This window comes from Ostrea edulis, chromosome 9 (genome assembly GCF_947568905.1).
Source record: "Ostrea edulis chromosome 9, xbOstEdul1.1, whole genome shotgun sequence".
Classification (NCBI taxonomy): domain Eukaryota; kingdom Metazoa; phylum Mollusca; class Bivalvia; order Ostreida; family Ostreidae; genus Ostrea; species Ostrea edulis.
Genome location: NC_079172.1, coordinates 50,694,384 through 50,719,190, shown reverse-complemented (window position 1 = coordinate 50,719,190; position 24,807 = coordinate 50,694,384). Strand labels below are relative to the sequence as shown.

Genomic DNA, 24,807 nt, shown 5'->3' with positions numbered 1-24,807 from the left:
ATTCCTGCATGTGAACGTAGTGGTAACAAATGAAAGCAATCATTCTTGTATATTTATAATTAATGCATGCACTTCTATCATTCCAACTTAATAATGCAAGCACTTAATGTATTAAATGAAGAATATAAGCAAGTAAAAAAATTCAGAAATTTTACTAAAACATTATCATATTGTGTTTAGAAAAGAAAAAAAAAATCATAAAATTTCCATTAATACTTCGTCAATCTGCCACACGACCTTTGACCTATCCCTGTCTTACCTGGTTGAACATGTAGTAGGCATAATCCACTGCAGTTCCAATTATTCTTTTTGGTCCAATAGGAATGGGGGACAAAATGTTTGCTCCAGCCTTTACTAGTTTATCAATCTTAAATAAAAAGAAAAACATAATGCTGCAGGATTGCGATGAGCCACACCATGCAGTTTTAGAAAAACCAGAGGGTTGCATTTCTTTAAAGATGTATTCTGCTCAGGTAACTTACCAGATGTAGTCTTTGATTGATATTTTTACGCCGATATTCGTACTCTGTTGATGTTGCCGCACACAGAGCACTCCCTACTCCATGAGTAAGTGGTAAACTGGGGTCACAGAAATACAACAGCAGTTCATCAATGGCCTAAAATAGTACATACATGTTAAACAGAAAGAAACATGAGATAGTGCAATATAGTACATACATGTACTGCGTTAAACAGAAAGAAATATGAGACAATTTTTAAAATCTTGTTACGTTTGTAAATCTTTATTAAAGGGGGTAATACATGTGGTTTGTAAAGGGGCATCTTTTGATCATTCAAATATAAAATGCATATGACACTGTGGGATTTTCCTATGCATTAACTTACCAGGTCATTACTACTAGCAATAGAAAAGGCCAGGGCAGAAAAACCATTAACTTACCAGGTCATTACCACTAGCAATAGACAAGGCCAGGGCAGAAAAACCATTGCACAACAGGTTAGGATTGGCTTTGTATTCCAGCAGGAGATGGACCACACGGCAGGCATTCTGTGGAAAAACATAACAGCATGGGAACTCTCTCTAAACACAATGTACTAGTTGGCATAGTCTCTCTTTGCATAAAGAGCCTTACACGTGCTACTACAGCTCTACAACAAACTAACAATCCGTGTGAATGGTCCAGCCCTGTAAATGAACCAATGCTCATTTCACAGTGGTTTTCTTCTCAGCCATTAAAACAATGCTAGAATAGAAATCTTGCGTTGCTTCAGTGGTCAGTGAGTTGGTCAGACAATATATGTGTGGTCAGTCATAAGATAACTGTCTGATATGTCTGCAAGGATGCTTGCACATAAAAGACTAAACATACGGCCTTAATGAGAAGATGAGTAAGGAAAATTATTTCCTATATCATACGTAAAACTTTATTTCCTATTGTGGCCCCATCCTATCCCTGGTGTCATGATTTGAACAATTCACAATCTACACTACATGTATGTGAGGAAGGTTTCACATAAGTTTCCAGTGGTTCTTGAGAAGGTTAAGACTTTTAGATGACCTCACCCTATTTTTACCATTTTTAAAGAATTATTTCTCCTTGAAAGGGAGCATGGCCCTTCCTTTCTACAATTTTGAATCCCTTTTACCCAAGGATGACTTATACTATGTTTGGTTGAAATTGGCCTGGAGGTTCTAGAGAGGAATTATATTGAAAATGTTGAAAAAGTAAAACAAACTGATTAAATTGTAGAGAAAACCCTGATTTTTAAAAGTAAAATTTAATTATTTTGATATAAAATTATCAATCATGATTACATTTTAGTTGAAATTTACACTGAAGATACAGATTGCATATACTATAAATTATTGACAAATAATGAATGAATTCACCCCATACCTTGTAATTGTCATCTCTAGCACAGGCAATTTGTAACGGTGTCCGTCCCCCTAACAGCTCCTGACTGTCAGGCATTATAACGTCCTTAGTCCACTCCTCCTCCTGTAAAACCAGCCATTGCTCAATGCTTGACCACAACTAGAACTGTCCTAATGGGACTAATACCCCCCGCGGGGCATACAAGATGATGGGAAATATTTAATGCAAGCACATTGGATATTTTCACATTATCTACAGGGCAATCAATGTGAATGCAGAAGTGTATATTCTACAGTACAGCAGTACATGAAATATAAAAAATATGCTTAATATAAACAATGAATACTATTTGGCACATTTTAGGATGTATGATTGCAAATCCCTGGTCAACTCTTCTAGTCTTTAGTTTATATTCACTTTGTTAAAGATCATTATGTTATGCCAACTTTACTTTGTCATTGATTTTGTCAGTAAATAAATGACATTAGTATATATAGAAGATGTGTATAAAGTTTGAATGAAATATGTCCAGCGGTATTAGAAATAAACTTCGGACAAATTGCATCTATGGACAAACGGACAGACGGACGGATGAGAAGAAATGTAGTTGAACTTCATTGTTGAACTTCTTTCCACTTCTTCAATTCCTGATTGACTTATGAGCGTAAAACAGTATTAGAAATAAACTTTGGACAAATTGTGTCTATTACTACAAGTACAACCAAACCAGAAAATGTCCGTAACTTCCATAACTGTTAAAATATTTCAATGAAAATAGAAGATGCACAACTAAATTATATATATAAGATGAGAATAATGTTTGAATCAAATCTGTTCAACGGTATTAGAATTAAACTCTGGACAAAGTGCGCAACCTCCAAAATGAAAAGAAAATGTGCATAACTTCTATAACTGTTAAAATATTTCAATGAAAATAGGAGATGCACAACTACATAATATATAGAAGATGTGCATAAAGTTTGAATGAAATATGTCCAGCGGTTTTAGAAATAAACTTCGGACAAATTGCGTCTACGGACAAATTGCATCTACGGACAAATGGACGGACAGACAATGTCGTTTGCGGGGGGTATAATTATTGGAATACACGATAGAATCATAAAACCATCTTCCAAAGTTCTGCCTTTAGCTATGACCACTTTGTATTGTGTTAGAAGTGACTGTTAAGCATTTCATTGACTTGGCTTTGTAAAGAGTAAATGTATAATTACCAGAGTTCTGTTAAGGAACGAGTCATCTTCGGTTGCCCGAACGTCGGGATCAGCCCCCGCCTCCAAAAGAAGTTCAGTGATCTGCATGCCCTCCTCCCCTGGGATCGCTGAGGCGATGTGTAATGGGGCCAGTCCACCCTTCTATAAAAACAGAACATGACAAAATGAAGTCTGTGTTAGGAGCATCCTTGACCTTTGTCCTCTGGTTACATTCTGTTATTCTAATACAATCCTTATCTTTGTTAATATTCAAGACAGCCATTTTACTTTTGTGCCTTTATCACTACAAAGGCTTTCAAAATAAAAACAAGAGGCCCATGGACCATGGACTAAAGAAACATGCAAGTCTTCAACAGGCACCTCAATCACAAAAAGGTGCATAGTTTTAAAAAATGAAAATATATTGTCCATAGCTTTCCACATTCAGTATTTTAATATCAAAATTCATGTACTGTACATGTAAGTTCATTTATGTTAATTGTTCACTGAATTCTCCGTAAAAATTCCTGGGATCATGAATTCTACAATTTTGGTTGACATCTTCACTTTCTTCATAACCATGCATATAGTTTTAAGCATTTTGCACTAAAGTGAAGGGAATGATTTTACTAGATAAAAAACATCAGTTCTTTTGCTTAATGAGCTCTGTCCTAGAGCCTAAACCCCTGATTCAGGGAGGAGGAATTTCATAATTTTGGTAAAGGTCTACATGCTTTCAGTCATACATAAAGCATTTATTCGCAATACACAGAAGAAAAGAAAAGATTATATGCATTTTTAATATATACAGTCCACTCCGGATATATTGAAATTCAGGGAACCAACCTGAATTGTCCATTATATCCAAAGTTCAATATAACCAATGTTGAACAACATATAAATAATGCTAGTGGAGATTTATTTTACTTCAATATAACAGATAGTTCAATATAAGTGACTTCAATATAAGTGGAGTAGACTGTATAGTCATTTGGGCTCTACCCTAAAGTCTGAACCCCTGGCACAAGGGTAATTAATTTCACAATTTTGGTAGAGGGCTCCTTGGTTTTCATAACTATGCATATACATGCAGCTTTTTTTCAAGTTGTGCAGGATAAAGAAAATGATTTTTATAGAATCTACTCATCTGCATTTACACTGTATGAAGCATAAAACCCACTCTAGGCACCATAACCCCTAACCAAGGGGCCATGAATTTCACATTATAATATATGCATCCTCGCTCTCCATCAATATACCCAGTTTGTTTGTTAGATGTCCTTGAGTAAAGAGGAAGATTTTAAAGACAGCATAATTTACAAGCCCTCAGGCCCCGGGGATATAGTGACCATGAAATTCATAATTCTAGCTCCCCTTATCACAAAGATCTTCCTCATCAAATTTCATGCAAAATAACCATGTTCTTTCAAAGAAGAAGTTGATTATCTACTAATGTCAGAGTACATGTATGATGGACAGCAGACAACTACCAATCACAATAACAAAGACACACAGTTCTTCATGAACCATGTATACATATTAAACACAACAGCCCACTAGACAGGAATTTTAACTACGATACAGAATCCCTCTGACCTCTTTAGGGAGGGTTATGGCAGTCGATGCTCCCTTTTCTAGTAAGGTCTTCACCACCTCCACATCAGCAGATTTTATTGCAAAAAACAAAACTGGCATAGGTACACCAGAAGCATTTGGATCTGCTCCTCTCTTCAACAGTAAATCTAGAGTACTCTTCATTCTTTCTCTCCTAAGTAAATGTAAACACAAAAGCCAATAAAATTCCATATAACTTAACCATTACCAATTCATTTATAGGAAAGAAACCATTCAAATGAAAATAATTTTTTTTAAAAATTAGCAAAAGTGTATTGAAAATTCTATCTCTGATCAAATTTTCTTGATATAAACCACTTTTGCCAAATACAGAAACTTAAAACATAAAATCCCACATCTTACTCATTTTTGATGACTGCCAGATGTCTAACCCTTCCTAGATCTGCACTGTTATGTGACCGTTTGCCTCCAACAATCTTCTCGTTGGTACTGAGCTGTGTAGCACACCTCTCAATCATCCTCTCAGACACCTCAATGTGGTAATCATGTAACGTGGCAGTAGACTCAAAATCCACACTCTCCGGGTCTTCTTTGCTCTTCTGTTGAGTGTCCCCGAGGGCAGATTCTGCATCCTCACTGTTCTGACTGATCGTTTCCCGACTCCCCGGTTCCATTATGCGGACCTGGGGCTTGGTCACCAGGCTCTGACTGCTTTCAGACTTAGGGAATCCATTGTCCACACTTGTTTGGCTGATGCCAGCCGCTGCTCGCTTTTCGTCAGATTTGCTGTGATCATTGATAGGTGTCTTGCTTTTATGTTTTGTTGGACTGGCATTTGATTTGCTTCTGGAGGGTGTTGCCTTACTGCGACTCATTGATAACTTTTTTTCTTTTTCTGACAATGATGGTGGTGCACCTAAATACCTTTCTGCAATATTGTACCTGGTGGAAACAAATAATGCTTTAATTTCAAACTCTTATAGATTCATATAGAAATTCTAAAATACATGAACATTTTCACCTTGTAAATAAATGGCCTTATAAGCTTTTTGAGATTGTATACTGTATTTTCACGGTATATATGGTCATTATTCCCTTATGCCCCAGTAACAAGTCCAGGGGTCATGAATTCCACAATCTTCAAAACCATACATGTATTTTTTTGTCACACTGATGAGGATGATTTCACAAGATAAAACTGTATCATCACACTAGAGCCTGAACCCCTGATACAGGGATAGGGAATTCACAAGTTTGATAGAGGGTCACATGCTCTTCATAATCAGGCATAAAAGTATTTATTGACAATACACAGAAGTACAAAAAAAGAAGACAAACTACAAAGATCAAATACATTTTCACTACATGCCCATTTGGGTCCCACCCTAAAGCTTGCAACCCTGGTGGGGAACTCTACATACCTGGTACACAGATACATGCTTTTCATAACCATGCACATATTTTTTCACAATGCGCAAAAGTAAAACACAATTTTAAAGATTGGATTATCTACCCATTTGGGTCCAGCCCTAAATCCTGAACCCCTGTCCAGGGCCCGGGGTAAGGAACTTCATGATTTTGGTAGACAGCTACATGTTTCTTACCACCATGTGTACAGTATTTCTAAACAATAAACACAATTTATAAGAAATTGAATATTAAATCCATTTTACTATATAACCCATTTCGGCCCCACTCTAAAACATAACCCTTTGGCCTAACCCTATAACATGCCCCTGTCCAGAGGTCATGAGTTTCATAGTTTTGTTAGAGACACCATGCTCTTCCAAACCATATACATATATTTTTTTCGTAAAGCTGTGTAGGGGTAAAGAAGATTAGAAAGAATGTATTTTCACTATATGAGCCACAAAGCCCCACCCTAGCACCTGAGAACCTTCAAAGGCCATTAACATCACCTTCTGGTAAAGTATATTGCTCATTATGACTATATACCCACAGCTTGTCTGCTAGATGTCCCTGAGTAGAGCTGTACAATTCTACCCCACCCTAGCTTCAGATCCTCTGACCACGAATTTGAAAAGTTTGGTAGCAGCCTCTCTATTCACTGTTATCATGTAATCAGAATGGTTGTTTGGTCTCCAGGAGTTGTGAAGATTTTTGAGGGAAATTCTGTTTTTATTTTATGAGCCATAAAGCTCTACTCCTGTACCAGAACCCTTATCTAGGAGCAACTGATTTTGGTAAAAGCATGCATCCCTGCCCATCATAGCTACAGTCTTCTCCAAATAGAGTGATATTCAGGGGACCAACATTGAATTGTTAATTATATCCAAAGTTCATTATAACTGATATTAATTAAAATATATATATAATGTTACTGGGGAAATATTTTTACTTCAATATAACAAAGTTTAATATAAACAACTTTGATATAAGAGGACAGACTGTCTAAACACAATTTGTCTGCTTTTTCCTGCGTAAAGAAAAAGTTTTTTAAAATTGATTCATATCATAGGTTTACACCCCAAACCAAGCATCAGACCTCTGACCCATGGAACGTCAATTTCACAATTTTGGCAGATCAGCTTCTGCAGTCTTCAATATTATTACATGTATGTACTTAGTTTGATTGTGCAGGCATCAAGAAGATTCTAAAACAAATAATGAATTTTCACTGTGTGAATTATAGAGTTCCACCTCAGCACCAGAATCTCTGACACAGGGGCCATGAATCTCATCATTTTGGTAAAGACTTCTCTAATCATTTCTATGAAACAGTACTCTGTTTCTTTGTTTGATGTCCAGGAGTTAGATGATTTTTAAAGAATTAAAGAAATGATATATTTTCACTACATGAGCCATAGAGTCCTGCGTTAACACCAGAACCCCTGACCCAGAGGCCATCAATTTCACAATTTTGGTAAATACATCCTTGATCATTATGACTACACAAACAATTTGTATGCTTAATGTCTTAAAGTTAGAAGATTGTATAATATTTAAGGTTTTGATCCCATCCCTCAGGCCCCAGAGTGATGATGATATTCACATTTTAGCTCCTCATACCCCAAAGATGCCCCATACCAAATTTGATGAATGGTCATACACTTACTGAGAGGAAGTTGAATCCGATTATGTCCCAATGTAACACACAGCGGAAAAATACTCAATCTCAAGAGTAAACGGAGGTGAAAAAAAAAAACACCTGTAAATTTATTTTTAAAATTCCTCAAAATATCTACACTAAAATTCTATTGTTAACAAAAAGATTTCTAATCAAGATTTCATACCTAAATCCCTCTATGGGGTAGAAGAAGATTGTGCCTGCAGACAGTGCAGAGCACCCCTCATCATTCAGCTGGTTCACATTGGCACCATTGTTTAACAACACATTAATTACATCTGTCTGCCAATTGACCTGCATAAGTATAGAGAGTGTTAGAAATATTAGAGCACACATATTTCATACACAATCTTAGAAATTAACTCCTGCTTAATTTCATATGATAGCTTCCATATTTTTTCTAATATTTAGAAAGAGAGGCTAAACAAATTTAATGTGACATTTCTATTCTAAAATCAAAACACCAATGATAAAATCTACAGCTAGGGTGTCGATCTCTTTAACTTACACGCTAGCACCATGCAATGATAAAATCTATAGCTAGGGCATCTCTTTAACTTACACGCTAGCACCAATGATATAAAAAGTCTCTTTAACTTACACATTAGCATCAAAGATATAAAAAGTCTCTTTAACTTACACTAGCACCAATGAGTGCGGTGTGGCCATTCCTGTCGGCAACGTCTGGATGGACTTTTCCTGAGGTCAGGAGATCCTCCACATTTTTTACCTTTCCCTCAGCAGCCGCCATGATCAGATCTTCAGATGCTGTCTCTAATGGCCCCCTCTCCAGGAAGTTCCCTCCCCTGTTACCTTTCATTATCTCTTGAACATCAAAAGACACACTTTTTTGTCTGTTCCTATGACAATAAACATGCCTCTGAATGTCAATCATGCCAGGAGTTCTGTTAATGGCAGGAACTTTCTCATCACCATCCGACTTCTCTCCATCCTGGTCCCTGAAGAATTCTCGATTAAATTCGGATCTGTTTATAGCCAAACTCCCAGGGTCTAATGTCTCATTGTACAGGTCTGTCACTTTGTCAGTTCCTTGGTTCTCTGGTAAGTAGTCAAATATGTCTGGACTGAGAACCTTTTCCTGCGACTCTGGCTTCTTTTTCTCTGCAGTCATGTTGATATAGAGAACATGTTCCTCTGGGCTGAATACAAACTGCTTGTGGTCTTGAATGGTGAAGGCTCCATTAATTGGAGTACAAATTTTGACTAGTTTCTCTTTGAACCACAAGCCAACATCCTGCGTGTTGTCGGCATACGTCATGACCCCTGGCCCCATTCTTTCATCATCTTTGTAGAGTCCCTGTCAAAACAAATACTTTTATGCCAGTTTTTCATATCCATTATCATTCATATGGAGGTTCCATTTTTACTGTGTTGCATATGATTTCAATTTTCTGTTTTGTACGTTTCTTTATTTCCTTAAGCTAATCTTTTAAACATCAATTTTAAAATTCAAAATCTACAATTGGTTCACATCCAATATGAAGCATTACATAATAACTTCACCGTACAGTAACACTGACCTCAAATTTGCTACCATTGGCGAATGTAAAAATTCCATAGCCTTCTTTCCTGTCCATAAAAAATGTTCCTGTAAACTTCGAACCATCTGGCCATATGTACTCCCCTTTGCCATGACGACGGTCTTTGTAAAAGGTCCCTTTATACATCTGTAACAAAATTGTAATGCCAACATATAATTACCATATGGTGTTTGTATTATACACAGGCATGTACAGTAAAACACAGTTACAGTGAACATGCTTATAATGAATTCACACTTACAGTAAAACACAGTTACAGTGAAAATGCTTATAATGAATTCACACTTACAGTAAAACAGTTAAAATGAACATGCTTGTAATGAATTCATACTTACAGTAAAAAACAGTTACAGTGAAAATGCTTATAATGAATTCATGCTTACAGCAAAGGAATTTTCATTCCCTGTAGTTTTATAACATATCAAGACATGAACTTCTTGGATATATAATGAATCACATTTATAATGTACGATTTTGTTCATCCCCAGCACTTATACTATAAGTGTGTTTTACAGTTACAAGATGGACATTGCATATCTTGGTGCTTCCTTATTAATTCTCAATTTTTAACCCGTAAATTCAGAGATTATTGATCATTACGTGTTTTTGTTTGTTTGTATGCTAATTGTTTACATTCTTTTTGAACATTTCTCACTCATATAGAGACATCACCAACTTTTGATGAAGTGTCACAAAGCCAAATGCATGGTGCTTATCCTATCAATAACATAGGACCATCACTTTTAGGATGTTATCCAAAAGACCTGTATCTTTCATCACTCCTATTGGTAAACAATTGGTGAAAAATAGTTACTAGCCATGTTTAATGTTTTTAAAGGTTGGCATGGTGTTGGAATAAAAAATAAAACCCACGACCTCCGATCTTTCTGTTGCAAAGCGAATGCCTATTTAACCACAAGGCTACCATACTTGGTAAATATCTATTTGGTAAAATAGCATACAGTAGTTCAAATTAGTGTGTGAGTTGGTAACCTTCCCTTCTGAAATCAACCGGTAATTAAAATCAGAGATCATTTTCCCCTCCCATAATAACCATGCATGCCATTGACAATTCACAACTAAAAATTCATTAATGACATTAATTCTAGGTTTGTGAATAAATCTCAGTGTATCCTTACAACAACAAAGGAAGGGGGGCTCAAATTGAAATATGCTGCAATTTATTAAATAATTATATGCAAATGCTGAAATATTTCATCATTGTGTTAAAAGTGGGATTCTATACAATACAATAAATATTTTCTACTTCTCTTTTGAAACATGTCATTGCTGCAAGGGGGTTATATCATATGAATTCTGGATCTGTGTATGCATGTGCAATATAGTATTAGAATTTATCAAGCTATTTAAAGTTCTATGGTCCGAATTACAACATTTTTTTCCCATCTCATAAAAATGCTATTAAATCATCGCACGTATGTAGTTATGAGGCTGTATGGCATGTCATATATTACATTATTTCACCTGTTTCAACCAAAATTATTTAATTCTGCTCTTCACATAGTTTTACAAAGTTGAATGACTTGGTCATTTTTATCACACAATTAGTGACTTGAAAAGATTGAGAGTAGGAATAAGGAAAGTAGAGAACATACAGTTCAGAACAAGTCATCAAAGGTTAACCAAGGCAGCAGAAATATAATATACATGTACAGTCGGATCGCCTGAAGATATATTGAAATTCAGGGATCCTACCTGAATTGTTCATTATATATGGCACGCCAAATTCACAAAAATGAGCTAAACATAGTTTCACAGTTGATAAACTAGGTTTATCGACTGTAAACTATAGTTAACGACGTTAATCTATATTTCACATCTGTAAACCATAGTTAACAGATAATCTATGTTTCACAAGCGTAAACTATAATTAACAATGAAAACAATCATTAGCGATTGCAAAACATAGTTTATCTGATAAATACGGTTTCATGATTGTAAACTACGGTTTACAAGTCTAAACTATTATTAAGTTTATCTGATAAATATAGTATCACAATTTGTGAAACTAGGATTAACAATTGTGAACTATAATTAATGAATGTAAATTATAGTTTACAAATGTGAATCTGTATTTATCAGCAAAATCTATTGTTAACGTTTATTTAAAGATAAACTTGGATTAGCATTTGTAAACTATAGTATACAACCGTTAAATATAGTTTTACGGATGAAAACTATAGTTAATGAATCGTTAACAATAGTTTACAGTTCGTAAACTATAGTTTACAGTCGATAAATCTAGTTTATCAACTGTGAAACTATGTTTAGCTCATTTTTGTGAATTTGGCAGGCCATAATTTAATATCCAAAGTTCAATATAACCAATGTTGAACTAAATATAAAATAATGTTAATGGGGATTTATTTCAACTTCAATATAACAGATAGTTCAATATAAGTGACTTCAATATAAGTGGAGTAGACTGTATAAATAAATTTTTCAACCACTGTTCATGTATACATGCATGTTTTAATTATAATATTGTATATGTATGTGCATGCTAGGTATTTTAGAGTGATCTAAATTTAGCAAAAACATAATACACAACTTCAATTGCAGTTCATGATTTAATTATTATAAATCAAACCCTGGGAGAGAGCTAAAATAGGCTCTGCCTAAATCCCATTCATGTACTGAGTAAATAGATATTGTTTAAATTGCTGATCAAAGCACAAGCATGACAATATGTATGTAGCTGCGCTCGTTCAAACGGTAGCACTGTCAGCATATTGTATATTCATTAATCATCTGCATCCAAACATGTACAGCATCATATGACAAATGAGTCAAATTAAATTATACATGCAGTTTCAATCAATGAACATTTGTTGACCATCGAGATCGTATTTCTCTAAAGTCAGCTAGTCTAGAGTAAAACATCACCACTATAAAGGAATATAGCCCTGGTCTGTCAAGACGGAATAACCCCCTTTGCCCTTCTGGCTCAGTTTTTTTATTTTACAATTTTTTTCCAAATTTCTCAACCTAGGGGCTCATTCTCCATTGATTCCAATCACAAGGGATTTATTTCTTAATCAATGAGTTTATAATGCCTATGATAATAATTTGCCAATTAAATCAAGATTAATCAAGATTAAAGGTACATGTATATTATTATGAGCATGCAATATCTGGCACATGCATTTAATCTTATCTGACTTGTATTAATTATTATTGTGTCAAAAATTAATTGACTAAATACATTAATACATCATTAAGGACTTTTAAGCACAACCCATGCAAAATGCTACAACTTTGCAGGTACATAAACAATATTTTCAATACTTACTGCATCAGCACAAATATATTATATATTTGTTACTCATAACCCAATCCAGTTGAACTTTTTAAAATTTAGAAAGGGTTTGAAAATAAAGGACTATTCATTTTGTTGTTGAGGGATATAATGTTTTAATAAAAAAAGCCATTAAATATAAATCTGCATGATTTTACCATAATTACTAATTAATCTATAACAATGTCAATTTTTACACCCCTAGACATGTATTTCAATTCCGTAATTCAATATATAATATAAATATAAATAAAACCTTGAAACTTAATTCAAATGTCATAAATTCATGAATTTAATTGATGTATTTTCCCAAACAGAACACCAATTCTTAAAATTCTCTATGAAAGAATCTTACGTAATTTTAACATCATGCAGGCATTGCAGTCTCCAGTTTTTGACTTTGTTTTTAATCTCTATAATAATCCACCTGAAATTTTGAATGAAAATTTCTTTTCTTCCCAATTGACTAATGGTTTAAAAAAATTATCTATAACCCCCACTTTTTTTTCATTATATCTTAAATTCTGAAGCAGGATGTTGCAACTTGTGCATTAATTGTTAGGAGACATGTAATGAGTATGTATTAATTTTATGTAATGACTGCATTGTCTTGCTTATATTGCTTTGATACCCTTTATCTATAATAGACAAATCAAGCTTATGTGAATAAATCAAATTTTTGGAATTAGATTTTAAGGACAAAGTTGTCACGTTTATAAACACACTAGTACTGTACTAGCTCAATGACAACCATCATCACCCAATTTCTTTCTTTTTTTTTTTTTTTTTTTTTTTTGATATACATGTATATGATTCCCCTTCCATGGAAGAATTAAAATTATACCTGTTATATCTGATAAAAGAATTGACAACTAATCACTACCAAATTCTGATTTAAACCTCTATAAGAAATATTCGTACCAGCTGCATGCATTAAAAGATGTATACATGTACTAGGTCACAGACACTTTATGGACAAAGGTCAAAGTTATACAAGAAAAAAAAACCCAACCCATGACGTACCGTCATTTGACCCCAGTCCTGACTGTCTAGCAAACTACTGTAATTATATACATGCTATACTAAAACAAGTTCAAATAAGGTAGTACCAGGATCAATTCGAACATTAAAAAACTGTATACATGTACACAACTTTATTAAGCTCTGTCAGCCGTCTCTTCTGATCTCTCCGAGATCCGTTACATACTACTTAATGTTTCTTTAATCATGGGTATTTCATCTGTTTATGTACCCTAGAAAAACGATAACACTGAATCAAAAATAAACCAACTAGTTATAGTTTGTCTATAAGACAATGTAAAATCTCGTATAGTGGGCTCTGATTACCAGCATTAGGTTGGGGGAGATCATTATACTGAAGATTATATTGGCCATGTGCTATATCATGCTCAACAAGAAACTTTGAAAGCATCTGAAATAACCTGAACATGTTGCACATGTGTTAATTCTTGTCACATTGCTGACCACAGAAATATAGATAACTGTATGTACATAAAATGTAAGCACACAAGTAAGATATTTAGGAGTTAAATTTTGACCAAACATCCTACTGCCAAGAGAATTCTTCTTCCCAACAAAATGTGGTTGAAATTGATTCTTAGTAATTAAGATAGATGTTACAAATGTATATGACAAGGAATTACCACTCTTGTGTAATATACAATTCATGTAAAATCATTTTTACCAAAGAAATCAACAACATTCAAGAACTTGTAGTTTAATTCCCATGTTAAAGTCCATAAGCTGGTAATATGTACATTTTCGATACCCGCATGAAATGCTTTGAGGAATATGATAAGGTCCTAACACAAAATCTGTGAGCAAAGCTTCAAGGACAAAAACCTGGATGATGTACCCTCTAGATAATACTGAATAGTACCCGAAAAACTTCAATTCAATCTGTAAAAATTTTTTACATCTGAACAGATTCACTGAAATATCGAAACTGTTCAGTACAAATACTGGATTCCATACCACTTTTGCTTTGAATTTTGGTTTGATATACTTCTAAATTGACATTGGGCTTTTCAGCTCCAGCATGAGGGTGACAATGGTGTCTGTCGACAAGATTAGTGGAGAAAAACTCCTTGCTACACCGGGTACCTTTAAGCAGAGATATCAAAATTCCCTGAATGCTTGTATTGAATTCTTATATGAAGAAATTGAAAACAGCTAGTACAACAACTCCAAGTTTTCTCCTCTCTCTGAACCTATTTTGCAACACATTGTGTGTTTGTGATGTACATGCTGAATTTGTTTTATGTAGCAGAAAATTGCAACTTTACAGTGAAATCTTATGAAAAAAATTAACACCTCACTCTGCAGGACTAGAACACACAATTTAATTCAATGAGGTAGGTCAAATAATATATTTCTGATTTTATTACAACAGTTTCATGTATATTTAGAATGGGTTTACGGATAAATTTGGTAATTTTTTCTGAATTTATTCAAAAATGAATTCTTCTATTTCATGCCTAGAATGGAATTGAGAATTGTATTATTTCATCATTCTGAAAATAAGCTGTACATATCATCAGTAACAGCACCCCCCCCCCCCCCCTTCCCATGCTCTTGCCAAAACTTTAATCAAGCCATGAATATTACTGCATATTGTAGATGGTATCCCTGCCAATCAGAACATAGGTAATTTTGAAGTTTCTCCTCCAGTGGGTTTGCATGATCTTCCCTGTTTGACCTTGAATATACATTGTTAATTCTTCAATAAATGCTAGGAATTTATTTTTGCATAGTTAAATAATAGCTAGAAGTACCACTGGAAATAAAATTACTCATATTTCTATAATTGCAGAAAATACATGTAAAACCTATTAATCAACAGTCCACTGGCGAATTCATGGTTTTCCAATTTGAAGTTTACGAGTCATTTTGTGATATATTGAATACTTGCGTAAAATAAGGACTCTACAGTACTTTTATGAGCTAAGATTTTTGTGTTAGACAGCACATGTCATTGCAATTTGATGCAAAAGACACACACATGCACACACAAACTTAATTGCAGGAAAATTGAAACCATATCTTTGAGTGACCTTGACTTTTATTTTCTTTCATGAAGTCCCGTGGGGATCCAGGTTAGAAAAGGTCCTCAGTACCCCTTGCTTGTCGTAGAAGGCGGCTAAATGGGGCGGTCCTTCGGATGAGACCGCAAAAACCAAGGTCCCGTGTCACAGCAGGTGTGGCACGATAAAGACCCCTCCCTGCTCAAAGGCCATAAGCGCCGAGCATAGGCCTAAATTTTGCAGCCCTTCACCGGCAGTGGTGACGTCTCCATATGAGTGAAATATTCTCGAGAGGGACATTAAACAATATTTAATCAATCAATCTTTCATGAAAACCGATCGGATATTTTGATAAAAATTGAAAAGGAAACGTAATTTAAATCTTAATTGTCTACAAGAATTTCTGAATTGGCTTTCAAATTACCATGTCCTTTTACATGTTACCTTGGAAACCAATAAAGGTATTAAGGTATTTCTGCACATTTGTATCAGCACAACAAGTTAGAAATTGTTAAATAAATACTTGGCTTAAATCTTTTACACAAAAATTTCCTTCCAGTGACCTTGAACTTTTACAGTGAGTTTGAAAACATATAGTAAGGTTATACAGTTCTGCAAGGTCGACTGTGCATTAAAATAAAAAAATCTCTATTTCAGGATGGATTTTTGTCATAATTCTGACAAATCAAGTTATGAAACATTAAAGTCATGGAGCCTCACTACTTTTTTTAGTGGAATCAATGGTGCAGTAAAATATACCAGTACATCACACTGACTATAGTAAATTTGCATGATAATTTGAATTTGCTATCTCTCTTGGGGTGATTCAAATACCATACCCCTTATCTTTATTTTTAAACAAAAAAAAAAAATAGATATGATTTGTACTTTCTCCTATGATTTGATACCTTTGCCTTATGTCATTAAGCACCCTATTACATCACACTGGTGTCATTATATGTAATATGTGAAAGAGCCAAAAAAAGTATACACATTTTATGTATGGCAAAAAATAATGATAACAATCAATGTGCACAATTGTAGAATTATCAAAAGAAATTCAGTCTACCATATATTTATTAAATTTGCCAGTGTTTATACACTGTACATTAGTTCCATTTTGCAAAATGATATAAATATGTTCATACGATATGATTATGCTGCAAACTAGGATAAAATTTGTAATAAACCACTACAAGAAACAATGAATAATGAAATTCAAGGTCATCTGACATGAAAAGATTGTGACCCTGAATTGACCTTGAAATGAAAATGAAAGCTGTGACATGCAGATTTCTACAAGTCAAAAGAATATATTCTATTATAGATGTTTCAATATATAAAACATCAATCCTCAGTGCATTCATTGAATGTGAGAAGACTCCATTCTTAAGGAAGTTGGCTCCTCGGCTTTTGAGTACAACTGCGCAGGATGCTACAACTAAGTATTCACTGGTTCAATACTGATCCCACTGGTGCCAAAATTAACATATTACACATCTATTACTGAACCCTATCCAGTTGAAAAAAATTGTGTCAAATTAATCCAAATTTTGAAAGGGTTTTGCAGGGACTATATTTTGTGGTGGAAGGATCGATTAATCAAAAAGTTCTAAATCTGCGTGATATTACAGTTTCTGGTTCATCTGATACATCTTCTATTTTTATACTACTATACGTGTATTTCAGTTTTATAATTTATGATAGTTGAGACTTGGAACTAGATCAAATGCTGTAATTTATTAATTTGGTTGATATATTTTTCTAAATAGAACACTGATTCTTAAAAAAGTTTAAATTAATTTACTTGAAATTTTGAATAAAAATTCAATATTTTCGCCAATAATTCAAAAATTTGGTCTCCAAACCCCACTTCATTTAGTTCCATTCTAAATTTTATGACAAGACCTTGAAAATTATGTGCAATTTTAAAAATTGACATTACTCCTAATATGTCTTTTTAAACTCTCAAATTTGATATCATGATTTTTTTTTTTTTGTATATCAAGTGCAAAAAGTTCATTATTTATTTTCATTATTTGTATTAAAACTTTTAATATATCTGTATTGTTAGAAGACATGATTATATATGTATCTATTTTATGTAAAGATTGATTTCTGTTGTTTATATTGTGTTGATACCAACAGACAAATCAAGTTTAATTGAATAAATGTTAACTGCAAAAAGGTCATGTTTAGAACACTGAAGCTCAATAACAAGCATTATTATATACTTTCAATTTCATCTCTTCTTTTTATCTCTAAAAGTTTGCGGGCATATATCACACGATATATGCCCGGAAACATTCTGGCCCGCAAACATTACGTCACAATCAAATTTCTACGCCGTTAATTTTCAAATTTTTCGTGTTTTTCATCTTTTACTCAGTTAAACCGATAAAGTTATTGTTCAAAATAAAATTATTGTTAGTTTCTAAATGAAATTGAAAGTATATAATAAAAAGGTTATAGACTTTGTATGGGAAAAATGACGACCGAGTTTTTTGTCGCGAACAGACATTGCAAGCTCGGTCCGTCTACACGCCAAAAAACTCGGTCGTCATATTTTCCCATACAAAGTCTATAACCTATAATTGTGACCCTAGTTTTTCTTTTCAGTTTCCCAATTCTACTTCAACGGAGAAATAAAAAATACACTTTCCAAAAAATTGACATTACTCCAAATTTCAGGTGCAAACCTCTTTAATAGCAAGGTGTTGGTATCCTGAATTCTGATTTAGTCCTCAAGTACGTATAGCATCGCCATTATTTTTTACTTAGCAAATCAATACTGCTACATTACATGTAAGTGAGACCCTTTCTGTGCCTTTTTCTAGGTAATGATACATTGAGATTCAACTAACAACCTGTTGTCTAGCGTACAGTTACATATATAGACATTAATTAGTACAAGTTCTTTGATAAACACCAACGCTTGATCAATAAGTGTATGTACTTTGTTTTAATACCTTGAACTCTGCAAATAGTAGTCAAGCGCCAAGTTGATTTCCCCATATGACTGCATGTTAAACTATATAAGCCTACTGCAATGGTGGTGTGACGAAGGTTAGATAGCTGTCACCAACACTCATATTTCACATCAATTAATGATATATATCAAGGAGTTGAAATTGGAAATTTAATGTGAGCGGTTGCTACATTATATTTTCAGAAGCAGTAAAACAAAAAAATTGCCTTAATTCCAGTTGCAAAAAAACCCACTTCTCCTCAATTAGATCCACTACTTTACCATTTGTATTATGACGTCAGCTCAAAGACTGTGAAGTCACATCTATCGTTTTGACCCATCCATGATGATTGATCAATATTGCATATACAGTAAAGAGGCCTACTCATATTATTTCCAATATATATGATGCACTGCAATGTGCAGGGGAACGAAAGACTAGGATGATATTGAGCTAATCCATATAAGTTCAAAATCTCAGGTCAGTGAGATGTTGCTTTGTGAGATCGAAAAGTTCAGTAAATGAGATTATCGTAATTAAGATTCTACTCAATGTCAAAAAAATTATTGGATGAATGTGCAGACTTGAATTAATTTCTCTGTCTTAATCTTTAGAGCTTGCTTCACAAGTGGTTTAATCGGCCACTTCCTATTATCATCAATCAACACTTTTTAGAGAAAAAGACAATGAAGTTTGATATTTGTATGATATATTTTATCCTCAAATATTCATAAACTTTCAAAATTTACCCCCCCCCCCCTCCCCCGAAGTTCAGGTGGTTACATAGCAGATGACATTCTTCCTTCCGAAATGACATACAGTAAAATATCTGTATCTCGAATATGGTTTATCTTGAATACCCCACTTGAGTTGAAGTTGACCGCTGGTCCCGGCCGTTTTCCCTATATAAATGATTAAAAAAACTTCTGATATTTCGAACACGGTAATCTCGAATAAGTTTTTTCGAGGTCCCTCGGACTTTGAGATAGAGATATTTTACTGTAAATGTTATGATAAACATTTGTACCCATCGCATGTACACACTAGCTCAAATAATTTTTATCTCCTAACCACCGTGAGATAAGAGTTAAACATCTAGAAACAACTATTGGACGATCAGACATCGTGTTCTGCATGCAGTTCCATATTTTATCAAATTGTCACTATAATTATATGATTGCTTATAGAAGTTAATTTTGAATAATTCATGTAGCTTGAATCTATATGAAGGTACCCTTTGTCAAAAGTCTCTTGAATGTACAGTATATGAAAATTGTTGATAATCAGGAAAAGTGGGTACTGGACAGGATGAGGAGTTTGTTGTTAATTTCTAACTCTCCCTCCTCCTTCCCCTCACTCTCTTTTTTCTCTCTCCCTTTTCCTTGTCCATCCCCATGAATATTGATGGGTGTGTGGGCTTAATTTAGTACTGGGCTTTCAAGCTCCTGATTAAACTAATTCAAAGTAAACAAACATGCATACCCTGCTCTTTTTAGCTATTTCATGTTGACAATGAATTGTTTTGCAACAGTCTCCTTGGAAGTTAGTTTTTAAAAGTGACTCACTTAAAGTAGTATAATTTTACCAAGAATGCATACAGCAAGAGCAAACCTTAACTTGATTGACAATCTTAAGGGGAAAAAAAATAGTCCTTTATTTCCCGTCCCACTGCAGGAAACTGAATTTGAATTCACTGTTAATCACTATTAATACTTTCATGAAAAGGATGGAAGTTATAAAACCCATATCAACACACATCCATTGATTACAGTGAGAAAACACATCACCTCTTCATTGCTCCACTTGAGTTCCCCTTCTCCATGCCTCATGTCATTCAGAAAGTCCCCTTCGTACTGTCCCCCATCCTGCCAGACTTGCAAACCTATTGAGAATTCAGAAATATCACATGTATACATTTGCTTCGTACTGAGTAGAGCACATTACTTGATCAGATGTAAAAGGATTATCAAATTAATTTGAAGCACACTATATATGTGTGTGTTTTACATTGAGAAATTACAATATCTATATGGTATTAGTCAATCTCGCTATGTATGACGTCGCATGGGTATAATTATGTATCACAATAATATGGTTATGATCAATCAATGACATAAGGGGGCGAAAGTTAAATAGTATACAGTATAACATACTTATATTGAACAACAAATTTATTGCAGAGTGATATTTATTCCCCTATTTTTAAAGAGGAGATCAATAAACATCTTATTGGATATAATGAAGTTTATAGTTATAACGAAATGTTTTTCACTGGCCCTGGAGGTTCACCATAACTGTGTTTTACAGTAGACTGCTTGTATCAGGACTGCTAAAACCATTACATCAAAAAATTTATATAAGGATTCAGAAATATATGGTAAATATTTCTAGAGTCTGTTCAAAGACTTTGAACCAGGTTGCCTGATTATCCCCTACGTCTTTAGAGCTGTGACAGTTAATTGTTTTGAAGTCTGATGCCCTATGAAAGGAATTTAGAGTCATGCTGATGTAACTGGTAGTATCATAGGGATAATGGTAATCCCTCTAGCTTAATGATATTTAAAGTATCTGAAGCAATCCTAGGTTCCTGAGTTATCAAACAATCAAATTTATATATACAGTGTACTCTACTTATATTGAAGTCACTTATATTGAACTATCTGTTATATTGAAGTTAAAATAAATCCCCATTAACATTATTTCATATTTAGTTCAACATTGGTTATATTGAACTTTGGATATAATGAACAATTCAAGTAGGATCCCTGAATAATCAGAATTTCAATATATCCGGAGTAGACAATTAAATCTATATAAACATGATTAGACAGCCTGTAATTTTGATCATTGTTTAACAACAGAACTTTGCTCTTGGCATAAAAACAAAACTTGATCTGCTAAAATAATAAATTCATACTGTCGATTTTTTCTGCACATGCACTCAAATACGCACAAATTGCCTTTAATAAAATTCATGCATTATACAATACAATACTAAGACTTATATATAGCGCCCTAATGAATTAAAAATCTCTAAAGCGCTTTACATAAAAAGCATACAATTCAAAGTAAAAGCAACAATGACCTACATAAAAAATTATTTGGATATAATGGACAATCTCTTGGAGCAAGGGGGGCCCTGTGATTTTACATGTAACATCATTGTGCAAAAAGTCAGATAAACGATAAAAGGTTAAATACCTTTTCCATTTCTGGCATTGTCTGAGTACTGGCCTTCATATCTAGCACCATTTGGCCACCTGAAAATTCCTTGACCACATCGTAAGTGATTGCTAACCATCCCTTTGTAACTTGCCCCACTTTTATACTGGACTTCCACAGGTTCGGGAAACTTCTCAAACTCAGCATTGTTCAACTTTGGCAAGTGTTCAGATAATGTTGACATGACGATGATGAACAACCAACCACAGTCTCTATATACAATAAATACAGAAATACTAAACAATTTAAACTATACTCATATCAGTCGTGAAAATTATTTTGAACCTCAAAAAAAGACACAACAGTTGTAGCAATCTTCATGGTAACACAAGTGTATGAGACAACAAGAGTTGTCAGAAGACAACATAGCTCACCAGGAAGTATGACTCTACTTAACCTATCGTTCAAAAGGTTAAAGTTTTGAAAAATAGGTAAAAGTCCAAGGTCACTACTGACTAGGTCAAAAGTCTTGGTACCACAATAAAGGTCTCTTCATGAGGAAATATCAAAACCCTTCCCCTCATTGGTTTAAAAGATATAGCACAGCTTAAAGTTTTAAAAAGTATGTCAAAGTTCACAGTAAAGGTCACTAGATCAAAGTCTTAAATTGGTACCAAAACAACTTAGGTCTATTCATGATGCATCTATATGTAAAATATCAAAACCATATCCTCCCTTGGTTCAAAATGCTGACACTGGGGTCATGACAATAGCTCTCCAGACAGTCGATTATTCCAGCAAGCTAAAAATAAGCAATGAAAAGTAATGTTCTATCATGAAGAATTTCTTCATCTTAACCCAGAACATTGTCATCTTTCTAGGTCTTTACAAGACCTCCTGTGACTATGATAAAGAGTTAAGAGAGCTCACGGTGTGCATCATGTTGTTTAACTTTAAAATTAAAATCAAACGTAAAAAAAAAAAAAAAAAAGACCATGCATCTTATAATCAATTTCAAGTTTATGTTCCCAAAAACTATCAGAATATTCATTTACTCCAACAAGTTAAAGCCTCGGTTAATGTCCCTTATATGCCTTCTATATTATTGGGTGGTTATTGCGTTTCTTTCTTTTCCATTACAGATTTAGAAAACGTGAATTTAAAGAAATTATACAACAATTTGCTTACATTTAAGCTAATAATTTTCAATTTAAAATTAATATTTTGAAAATTACTTATTACTTCAAAAATTAGAAATTATGAAGTATTTATTTTGAATTATAGATTATGATTCTTATCATTATTTTTTTATTATCAAAAATTCATAAACAATGTTTAGGTATGAAATAAAGACCATGTATGTTTAGATTTTTAAACGCATTATGATCATGCATGTGAACGAAAATTTTGGAAACCAATACATTTGTGTACAATCAAATATCTGAAAAATATTAATACTGGTATTCAAGATCATGAAAACAATATGAAAATATCAAAACAAAGAAAATTAATATTGTCGATAAAATGTGTGCATCACAACATTCGCCCCCAAAACAGCATCATGGGGCACTGACACAATACAAAATATATTAATAAAAAGACTTGCCTCAATTTTCACTACATTCTGTTGCAAATTTTCATTTTTACCACTTTTATGCATTTTCAAACTTTCAAAATTCAAATGTTTACATAACACTAACAGATAAACCAAGAGTAGTTAGCTGCACTCGCCCTAACAGTAGTACCATCACTGTCTGTCAACACACCACATAATCCATAGTTTTACACACATTGAAATGAAAAAGATATATACAAATACCTGTCTTTAAATTAAAGTCTAATTGCTTCTTAATACGTAATCTATTGCATCGTTGCGATTGCTATCAGCATGTAAACATTGGCAGCCATATTGGTTTCCGCGAAGCACGTTAACACGTTGCTAAGTGACAAATTTAGATAGCTCGCGCACAATAATAATCGCGACTACAAGGTACTTGTTATATCTCAAAATTGGACGGACAGTGTACGTACTTATAGGGATTTCAGAATAATACATTTGTACAAAGTAAACCACTATGTATGTATGTTTGTCGATTTCCCATAATCCACGATTTCCTATTCTTTTGTCGGATATTTTTTCTTCGGATTTTTTTTTTGTTTTTTTTTTTTGATCATTGAACATAAATAATCCTTCTCGAAATATGTACATATTTTACCAAGATCAACTGTCAAAACCCTTCAAATTCTTAATTTTCAACATGCAACAAAATGGAGGGGTATGCGTTGGTTACACGTACTACATGAACAGATCGAGACCATGCATGCAGTGTCGCATATATTTGATTTCATTTTTTGTGATCACTGATTCCTAATTAATTTGTGATTTCAAATCAGTAATTTGGAAACACAATATATAATCGTAAACCTAGGTTTTACGAGCGAACCTTTGATACTTACATCTAATTTAATACCATATAGCGGTTTTTTCCCACGAGTTGCATGATAAATCATTATTATTTAACGGTTACATGTATATATATATATATATATATATATATATATATATATATATATATATACACATGTAGGCCATATGTAGCTTTCCCCCAAAATTTCACTCGCCAAGTATGCACCAAATTGCGATTTCAATATTTGCAAAAGAGATAACTAGATTCCTTGTCCGCCAAAATTTAATCCGCCAAAATTATTGTAGCGGACAGTGTAAGAAGAGCTAGCTTTTCTAGTGATGTGGTAGAGTGTCTCTCTTGATCACTCAAGTTAAGCAACGGCGAGCGTGATCAGCAATTGGCTGGGTGACCGCTACACGTTACAAATTGGTGGCAGCGTAGGGACTCTCTTCGGAGCTCTGGGTACGGATGTGGATTCGTCCGGGGACGACGTCCGGTGGTTGTCGTTGGGAACGGTGGGTGCCGTTACTGAACAGTGCCAAACACTCAGAGAGGACTCGATCACGCTAAGCTTCGCGACAAAGCTTCTCCGATTTGGGGGAAGTGTAGCGGGCAGTAAAAGAGGGAACTT

General features: G+C 33.9%; 1 protein-coding gene across 9 annotated transcripts in view; it reads right to left on the bottom strand.

Annotated features, from left to right (window-relative positions):
* Positions 1–24,251, bottom strand: part of LOC125658301 (ankyrin repeat and MYND domain-containing protein 1-like) — a 42,989-nt gene extending 18,738 nt beyond the window's left edge. For 2 of the 9 annotated variants that reach the window (XM_048889521.2, XM_048889526.2), the window contains exons 1-13: positions 23,588–24,184; positions 21,808–22,040; positions 20,394–20,488; positions 9,254–9,400; positions 8,353–9,030; positions 7,879–8,006; positions 5,027–5,566; positions 4,646–4,817; positions 3,071–3,211; positions 1,860–1,961; positions 902–1,009; positions 483–617; positions 260–367 (exon numbers count right to left, since the gene is read on the bottom strand). In XM_048889521.2, the coding sequence (XP_048745478.2) occupies positions 260–367; positions 483–617; positions 902–1,009; positions 1,860–1,961; positions 3,071–3,211; positions 4,646–4,817; positions 5,027–5,566; positions 7,879–8,006; positions 8,353–9,030; positions 9,254–9,400; positions 20,394–20,488; positions 21,808–22,012 (2,559 nt within the window). In that variant the 5' untranslated portion in view covers positions 22,013–22,040; positions 23,588–24,184. Of the gene's footprint in view, positions 1–259; positions 368–482; positions 618–901; positions 1,010–1,859; positions 1,962–3,070; positions 3,212–4,645; positions 4,818–5,026; positions 5,567–7,878; positions 8,007–8,352; positions 9,031–9,253; positions 9,401–20,393; positions 20,489–21,807; positions 22,041–23,587 lie in introns of all 9 variants that reach the window. The other 7 variants (XM_056149500.1, XM_056149501.1, XM_056149502.1 and 4 more) reach the window with 6 other exon arrangements.
* Positions 24,252–24,807: the final 556 nt, after the last annotated feature.